This window comes from Bufo bufo, chromosome 4 (genome assembly GCF_905171765.1).
Source record: "Bufo bufo chromosome 4, aBufBuf1.1, whole genome shotgun sequence".
NCBI lineage: Eukaryota > Metazoa > Chordata > Amphibia > Anura > Bufonidae > Bufo > Bufo bufo.
Window position 1 is genome coordinate 509,686,730 of NC_053392.1, and position 9,441 is coordinate 509,696,170.

Sequence of the window (9,441 nt, forward strand, 5' to 3'; positions counted from 1 at the left end):
GCAAGATTGTCCACAGTGAAAAAATAAAAATCCCACCATGCCATAGACATCACAGATGTGCAAGATCTTACTCAGGGATTTGAAGAGTTTCCTCAGAGCTGCCACATGTGTAGATTTCTGAAAGAACTGCACATTTGCACTTAACATATTCCACACCTTGATGTGATGTTGTAAATAAAAGCACCGATTTTGAGGGGGTGTTATCGATAGGCAAATCCAAACAGGTAGATAAATCAAGAGCCACAACATGCAAATAACACTTTAATGCTGCAAAGTCAGTTACCAAAGAGAACATCCATGATAATATGCTACGTACAAGGCAATGTTGGAATTACAGCCATTTGTTACATTTTTTGCAGGTTAACCTCCAAGCGCCATGTCCTTCTGATATTACAAGAAGGTATGGGGATCACATTCAGGGAAGAGCAGCAGAAGGATGATGGAATCCCCCTCCTGAGAGGAGTTTACTTTGCAATGTACCACACTTCATTGTGGCGGTTGAAAAAGTCAAAAGGAGAATTGTAGCCAGCACGTATGAAGTATGTATCATCAAACTGCAGACCAAGGATCCTCAGGTTCTCTGCTAGGGCTTTAGCTTGCTCAGCATATGCTTCATTTAGGGCATATCCTCCAAAAGACCTAAGAATAGAAAGTTCACATGAACATCCAACAGAAAGAAAATCTACATATATTGGAGGGAGAATTATCAAACTGGTGTGAAGTAGAAATGTTGCAATAGCCCATAGCAACCAGATTCCATCTTTCAGCTACTTTGGAAAAGAGGAATATGATTGTTGCCATGGGCAACCAAGCCAAATCTACTTTACCAGTTTGATAAGTCTCCCCTTAAACTTAGCTCTTCAGAGTTACTGCTGTATCCTTGCTCAGGACATATCTCCACCTCAATAAGACAGATCTACACCCATGTCCAGGGGCAATTACATGGTTAGCCATTCATTTGAAAAAGGTGGAAACTCGTGACACAAACTTTATTACTAGCATTTAAGTGTAATTTTTGGTCTTACATATTTTTAAACATGCTGCAGCTCTTCCTTCTAGGGGGGGGGGGGGGGAACCAGTGAGCTGAGATTCAGCATTGAAAATACCATTTGGTGCAGTTGTGCTAAAATCTGGCATACATGCTTTGCATGTTTCAAGTCACATAACTTTAAGAGTGATTAGAAAAAAATGAGGGTGTAGCTTTAATCCAAATATACCAGTACATTTTATGGAGTACAACTAAGCCATCCTGTAGGTGTGTTACTAAACGTCTAAAAGCAACACATTGGTTGGCAATGGGTACTGCAGTGCTCAGAAGGGAAGCATATGAACTTTGTATCATGGAATCTGTTGTAATGGTATACGGGCCACAACTTTTGACTGAGCTGTGTTTTTTTTTAGGGCAAAGTGTAGTTTGGTACATTTGTTTTTTTGGACAGCCCTTTATTGTTGGGAGATGAACTGGGCAATCAGTTTCTGGGGTTCACAATGATATCCATTGTGACGAGACCAATCTCGCCGCATTGCATTGGAGAAGCCTGGTTGCCCGCCTGCTTCCTTTAGACAATGGCCCCATGTTGAAATGCTTGATTTTCTTCTGCAAAGACTATATGAAAGAATTTGGCTCCATGGCAATTGAACTGTATTTGTGTAGTTGAGTGCCATTCACCTAATTAAATACACTCAGACCTGAGCTATCTGGGGATATGTTAAATGTCTATTTTTTATACAATAGCTACAGTTAAATATTCTTATGTCTTTCGCTACCATGTGGCTAATGAAGTTTTGCCTCTGCCCTTGGAGATAAGTTGGATTACTTCCCAATTGTCTCCAGGACAGAAGACATTGTGTAAAACTATTCTCCTGCCTGTGATAATTACATTAACCCATTGTGTAAGGTAGTTGTATCAGGGGGGGGGGGGGGATTTTGCGTGGGAGTGTCTGAGTGTATTGTATGGGGTTACTGGTTTTACAAAACCCTGTGGGTGGTACTAATGTGTATAAGAATAAACACACAGCTCTGGCTGACCACCGCTTGACCCTCACAGAGCCTTGTCTCGTTCTTGGGGAAGGGGGGGGGGGATTCACTGTATGCTGTTAGAGACTGATTGCTAGGAGTGTAAGCCGCTTGGGTGCGTTTCCTACTCGTCTGCTAGCAGCTATTTGGGAGGTTCCATTCGGAAGTTGAGTGCTATGCTGTTCGGGAGTTTGGTGTTCTGTAAGTAGCTGTGCCTGTAGCTCTGGAAGGGGAAGATTGCCTAAACGGTTTTAACCCCTTTTATGCCCGGGGTGCCATTACATCCATTCTATAGGTGAATCCAATTATGACAATACCAGATTTGTCTAGCTTCTCATGTCTTAAAACATTTGCATCACAAATCACATTAAAGGGGTTGTCCGGGATTGGGGACATTGCTCTAATAGTATAAGTGTGGCATACACATTACATACAAGCAGGTAGTACCTTTGTCACAGATTTCTGCAGCCCCGTTTTAATCTTTGAAATTCATGGCCGGAAGTTACTGTTTTCTTCTCAGTGACGTTCCGGGTCCCTTGCAGGCAAGCAAAGCTTCCTCTTCTGCTGCTCAGGGAGCCCGGTGACGTCACTGGCAGCAAATTAATCGAGGTGAATATTGATGAGGGGCGGAGTTACAGCGGCTGGCCGACATCCCACTAAGCCCCGCCCCTTAAACACCCACTAAACCCTGCCCCTCCAGTCCAGTGAGCTTCAGAATGAATGGTGAATATTGATGAGGAGCGGAGTTACAGCGGAGCAGAGAGACAGCTGTAACCACCTGATGCTGCGCTGCCCCAGGACCCACAGGGCAGTGCAGCCGGAAGTCAGGTAAAGATAAACAGATATATAAACAATGAGTGGGGGACTGTTGGAGCCACATACAAGTGGCAAAAATAGCTGAAAATTTATGGAGGCCTTTACTTAGAAGTACATTGTGAGTAGACGTGTTTTTTTTAAAAACATTTGGTCCCGGACAACCCCTTTAAGGATGGGTTCACACATTATCACTTCGCTGGATTTGTGTGGCAAGTCTGCGTTGTTGTACAGCATCAGCAACATGGAAGCCAATTTGAGTTGCTATGCACATGCGGTGTAAGAAAATAGAAGAGCTGCAGTATTTGAAAATTGTAGCATGCCAGTTTATACAGAGGATTTCACCCCTTTTTAAAAAGGGTATTTACTAGCTTTTCCACCACAAAAACTGCCTACAGTACATGTGGCAGAAACACCAAAAACCACAGTGGAATTTCCCATTGGATTTTTGGTCCCGTGTCCCTAGCACACCTTATACTAACATCCTACATTTCTATTTTGTATTAATATAAAGGTTATGCATTTTGTGGGATGGGCTGTAGATTTTATTAATGCGATCTTTTCATAGAAGAGATTACAGATGTGGCAATACAAGTTATATTTAATTTATTTTTTTCATTTAAGCAATTGTGGCCGAGTGGATGTGAAAAATTTGGGCCAATTTAAACTTAAGACAAAGTAAAAAAATGCTTTAAATGCAACGTGGAGGACTAACATACAACAAGCCAATCACCTATTGCAGTGGATTGTACTGTCAGTTTTAGGCTTGTTTCACACTTAAGTCAGACATTCCTGGCAGGGAACAGCCTGCCAGAGATATCTGGATCTTGCATTGCCGGATACTAACAGATACCTGGCAAACATGCCGAAACAGCGCCTATTCCCAGCATATTTTCCAGGTCATGGCCAAGTCTCTGCCAGTCACCAATATAGTTAATTCGGCCAGACAGCATTCCGGCAGCCTTGGATCCAGCAAGCTGTTTCCAGCCAGATGTGTCCAACACAAGTGTGAGACAGGCCTTACTAACATTTGACCTGATTAGAACCTGCCTATGGCAGGTTCCCCCGGCCATCATGGCAACCATCAGGACCTTACAATTGCATCAGAGGCATGATTGGGAGTTTTTTTTTTTGTTTTTTTTTTAAACATTACTTGATACAACAGAACAAACAGACCATGATCTGAACCAGTAGTGACTTACTTGACATATACAGAAGCTGCAGGATATGTATCCAGGTAAACTTCAGGGTCTGTAGGTCTTGGAGGATTCTCCACAGCATGTAGCACAAAGAAGGACATTGTGGCATTCTTAGTTGATGGTAGTTCCAGTGGCAAACACATTACCACAGGTACAGTCATACTCATCTTCAGCCCTATGGAAAGGAAGCAGACTGAAAAGTGAGACATTTCACAGACACTGAATAGAACATGCATTAACAGTCGGCAAAACCCTTCACTGGACAGCTAAATCTCAATACCTCTTGTATGAAGGAGGAATTTTATGTACAGTACCTATTGCCATCCAGTAGTTGACTTTCAGAATTAGGGTTGGCAATACAGTTCATGCTTTTGCTTGTTGCACAAAAAGATTGCCTCAAGTAAGCACAAGGCCAGACTTCATTTATATGATGACCAGTGTTAGAAAGCACAGCACACCAGCATGGGTTTGGAGGTTTTCATATAGTAAGTTAAAGCACTTTAGGCTAAAGAGTCAAATTTAATGACCTAAAATGCCCCTGAAGATACATAGCCTAAACACATTTCCAATTTGTCTTTATTAAAAATATTTAGCTGCTGTCAAAGCTTTAACTGTCTAGCTGTGTGAATCCTACTTGCATCTAATAACCCTCATCTCTAAGTTACTAAAAGGTCAAACACTTAATTGAGCTATAGTGTGTTTAAGTTCAGAGATAAGGATGCCATAAGCTGAGCCGCCTGATGGAACAGAGTGAAAATTCAGAGTTGGCTATTAGAGAATCTTAAAGAGGTTCTCCAGGAATTAACATTAAAATACATTACTTCATTATAAATATATTCCTAAATACCTTTCGTTATAATGGCTCGTTTTGTCTGGGGATCAAATCAGGATTAACAAAATGGCTGCTGTCCCTTTAGTATACACAAAACCTGTCCTAATCACAGGAGGACTTGTTACTTCAGAACAATTAGGTGAGGATGAGGCAGCTCTTTACCTCAGTGTTCTGCAGTAACTAGTCCTCTGATTACAGGTTTAGAGTGTACTAACAGGATGGTGGCCATTTTGTTTTTCCTAATGATTGCTCCCTAGACAAAAAAAATAAATAGCCATCATATCTAATGAAAGGTATTTGGGAATACTTAAAGAATTCATTTTCTTAATTTCTGTAGAACCCCTTTAATGCTGTACATAGAAAATGTCTCAAGTTTAACTAAAGATCAATTGAATGTGATTTTAATTAAAGTGAGTAAAATGCAATAGAACGTCCCCAAAAAGGTGCACATAGATTAAGCATGAAAATACAGGATCTATATAATGTATTACAGTAGTTGATATCCCAGAGACTAGTATACCCTGTTGTCACCTTACAGAACTGGGTGCCTTTTCTTAGAATGGTTTTTAACTACTAGTTTTGTGCAAATCAGAGCAGTCAACTAATTTGTTCTAACATTGTGTCAATCATTTGGATGGCAAGAATAGTGTTACAAAACAGAGCCTATAATAAGAAAGTTAGGGGGCAAAGTACCTTCAGCATTGCCTCCAGAGACATATTTAAAGAGACGGTTGAAGCTGGTCACCATCCCCATGTCAAAAATGTACATGTCTAGTGGAGTAGTCACCCAATGAGTTTCTTCATACCGACGAAGTTCAAAGTCCTGAAAATGTGAGAGCTCAGATAAAATACAAGAAAGCAAGCAAATAGGTTGGCCAATTAAAGACAAGCAACTACTTTTCATTTTGCATAAATTAATACAGGCAGATATAAGAAAGCGTTAATTACTGCTACCGGTAATTGTTCCCCCCCCCCCCCCCCCCCCCAATAGCCTCCACAGCAGAACTCACAGGAGGGTGTCCCCACCTCCAGGACATGAAACCACATAGAAGCATAGGATTTTAAAAGGCCTCCTACCCTTTACTGGTTCAGTCAGTCAATGAGAAAGGACACGGAAGTGATGCAAGAGAACAAATAAAAACCAGTAAAGGTAATTAACCATATTCCCTGGTGCTTCCACAATGACACTCAAAAAAAGAGTCAGAGGAAGGACTGTAGGGTGGAACAGCCAACAGAATTCTACAACCAAAAGACAAGTCCTGATTATGGAGATAGAGAACATCCAGCTTATAATGGTTAAAGAATGTTATTGGGTTTGCCCACATAGCCACTCTGCAAATCTGGTCTAAGGAAACAGTTGTAGTCTGTCTAGGACAGGCATGCTCAACCTGCGGCCCCCCAGCTGTTGTAAAACTACAACTCCCACAATGCCTTGCTGTAGGCTGAAAGCAGTAGACTGTTCAGGCATGCTGGGAGTTGTAGTTTTGCAACAGCTGGAGGGCCGCAGGTTGAGCATGCCTGGTCTAGGATGTAGAGACAGCATGGGTAGAGTGGGGTTTAATCCAGTTGGAGGTTGCAGATCTCTGGTATAGGAAAAAAAAGTCATCTCTGATCCTTCTGGCAATAGTTGATTTGCTGGCAGCTAGACCATTATTAGGTCCTTGGTACTGGAGAAAAATTATTTTCTGAAACTGATTTTTAGGCATGTCAACACATCTCCTTACATGCAGATGGTTGAATTTCTTCTCTTTATCTGTAAAGGAAATGGGCAGAAGGACAGTAAAGATACTTCTTGTTGTCAATGAAAAATTAGAAATTACTTTACGGAGGAAAATGACAATGTCTGTGAATGTGATCTTCCACAATCCTGAGATAGGGAGATTTACATAAAGGCTTGAATCCTTTAAATAAAGTCTTCTGGTGGTTGTGATTGCCAGGAGAATGGAGATCTTAAATGCCACTAAAATTATTTGCCTTACGTCCCAAGGTGGAATTATGGAATGTGAGGTAGGAAAATGCCTTATAGCTCCCTTCAAAAAATAGTTTGATTAGCAGAGAATCAGCCAACTTGTGTCTGAAAGGCACCAAGGGCAGAAACCTGAACTTTGAGGGTAGTGGGAGTGAGAAAAAATAAATAAATTAAAAAACCTCTAAAAGAAAAATGTAGGATTAATGGAATCTGGTTGAAGTCAATTGTCTGAAAAGGAAGAAGTCTTTCCAGGTTCTTAAATAAATCCTAGAGGCTATTGATTTTTCGCTTAGCAACATTGTGGATATTACTGCGTCTGACAACCCCTTCTGTCTTAAGGCAAGGTCTTCAACCTCCAGGATGTCAGGTGGAGTTTTACTAGTCTGGGATGGAATACAGGACCTTGATGAAGGTTTGGGACTGTTTGAAGCATCCAAAACAGCTTGAGCAGAAGAAACCATCTGAAAAAGTAAGATCTCGGCCATGAATATTACTTAAGCCTTCTCTTCAACCACCATCATGAGGGTCCTTTGGATCAGGACATAATGCAGGACTTTTGGCCATGGTTGAGAAAGTGGATCCACTATTGTTGGCTGTTCTGGACTATTAAAACAGTATGGATACTTGCTTGTTTTATACACTTGCGCCGCACTGCTCAGACACCGCTTAGTAGAAAAATCCTGTTTCTTGGATGTACCACCAGGCACGCACACAACTTTCCCACCATCTTGAAGTGGGTGCAGAAAACACTCCATGTGAGCATCATTCCCTGGTCTCAACACTGCTTTTAGGACAGACACCAGGCATTATAGCAAGTGCTTAACTACCATAGTAGCAGATCATGTGACCACTATGGAGCCCAGGGCAAGAGGGGGCCCAGTTGGGATCAGCCCCTCTTTTACTGGGGGTGAAAACTTGGTCAGGACTCTAGCCTCTAAAGCAGGGATGCTCAACCTGCGGCCCTCCAGCTGTTGCCAAACTACAACTGCCAGCATGCCTGGACAGCCTACAGCTATTAGGGCATGCTGGGAGTTCTAGTTTGGCAACAGCTGGAGGGCCGCAGGTTGAGCATCCCTGCTCTAAAGGAACGACTTAGAAAATGAGGCAGTGGGGAAAAAAAACACGTCATTGAAAGGGGTTTAGGCAGAAACCCTTTTGTCCTGTGTGGAGAGCCTGGTTTAATCCTTGCTTCTCTAGGTACACCACTGCAATATAGTGCTATACAAATGGTGTGCTCCTGCTGTAATGAGTTGTACCCACATAAAGCCATCAGTACAGTTCATTATAGCTGAGGTTGGGCAGAAACCATAGCATTACACATAATTTTACAGAGTTGGTCAGAAGAGCAGCATTCAGGCAGGAGAGGAGGGGGGGGGGGGAATAAAATAAATAATCCACACACTTCCTGGAATAAACATGCTCATCTCACACTGGCCTTAAGTTATAGGGATTTTCTAGATCAAGTGATATTTTGAGTCAGGAAAAATAATTCCAACAAACTAAAATGATTTCTATTACTCTGAAGTTAATGAGCCAAAAGTGATAATCAGACATCACATAATCAGCATTATTGAGGTTCCACAGACTCCAGGACAGCAGATCTGCCTAGACCTTCTGCCACAGAACAACCACTGCATTAACAGGCAGATTCTCTGTTCTAGAGAGATTTGCCACCAAGACATTTAGTAGCAACCATACTGGGGGAGATTTGCCAAGACTGGCTTAGCTGCCCATAGCAACCAGTCATATTCCAACTTTCTATTTTTCAGAGCTACTTTGGAAAATGAAGGTGGATTCTTATTGGTTGCTATGGGCAACTAATGCAGTTTTCCTTCACACCAGGTCTGATAAGTCACTTCCACCAAGCCCACTTTCCCAGTTAGATACATAGACTAGGACAGAACAAGATATTTTACCAGTTTATGGAAAATAACTGGTCATTTTTCAACATTAGGTGGAAACATTAATAAGTGAATGGACAACAATAAATCATTAGACATGCCATGGCTCTAGCTCTGAACAGAGAATAAATCATAAAATCTGCCCCACTACACCCACAGCCCCTTCCCCGTACTTACATTATATTGTTTCACCAGCTGGTACTTTGGACAATCATAATAGCCACAGAATGGAGGCAACTTATTCTGACTGGAGACATCAGACGCCTGCACTGCAATCCCCAGTACAGCAAGCAGCCCCAGCAGAAGTCTTCTCCTCATCTCCATGGCTGGATGTGTCTGTGGGGGAGCTCAGCTGCTGATATAGGAGGTGGATATGGGTGGAGCAGAGAACTCGTTTAACTTTCCCAATCAGCAAGTTAAAGTAAGGTTAGGACTACATGGCGACATTTGTTACACGACAATAGGGGTATAACAACATTGTGACATGTATTGTAAGGATAGTCTTCAGTGTCGCAGTGCAACTTGGATGGATTTTTGGCGACTGTCATGTTGCAGTATGTCGCATATCACAGTACGACACCACAGATTATCATTACAATAAATGTCATGCAACATGAATGTCGCACGACACATGTCGCCGTGTAGCTGTAGCCCAAGGGCTTGGCTACACAACAACATTTGTTACATGACATTTTTTATAGTCAGCAGTG

The 9,441-nt window shown here is 41.9% G+C and overlaps 1 protein-coding gene across 1 annotated transcript; it reads right to left on the minus strand.

Moving 5' to 3' along the window:
• Positions 1–464: 464 nt before the first annotated feature.
• Positions 465–9,055, minus strand: LOC120999294 (heme-binding protein 2-like). The gene is made up of 4 exons (XM_040430165.1): positions 8,909–9,055; positions 5,555–5,684; positions 4,033–4,204; positions 465–639 (listed from the first exon to the last, which is right to left on the minus strand). Exons 1-4 carry the CDS (start codon positions 9,053–9,055, stop codon positions 465–467), a joined length of 624 nt encoding a protein of 207 aa, XP_040286099.1.
• Positions 9,056–9,441: the final 386 nt, after the last annotated feature.

Coding starts and splice junctions, on each gene's coding strand:
- LOC120999294 (XM_040430165.1), bottom strand. CDS start 9,055: ATGGAGATGAGGAGAAGACTTCTGCTGGGGCTGCTTGCTGTACTGGGG. Junction 5,685..8,908: donor AGCTGGTGAAACAATATAAT/GTAAGTACGGGG, acceptor TCACATTTTCAG/GACTTTGAACTTCGTCGGTA. Junction 4,205..5,554: donor CTCTGGAGGCAATGCTGAAG/GTACTTTGCCCC, acceptor TCCTTTCCATAG/GGCTGAAGATGAGTATGACT.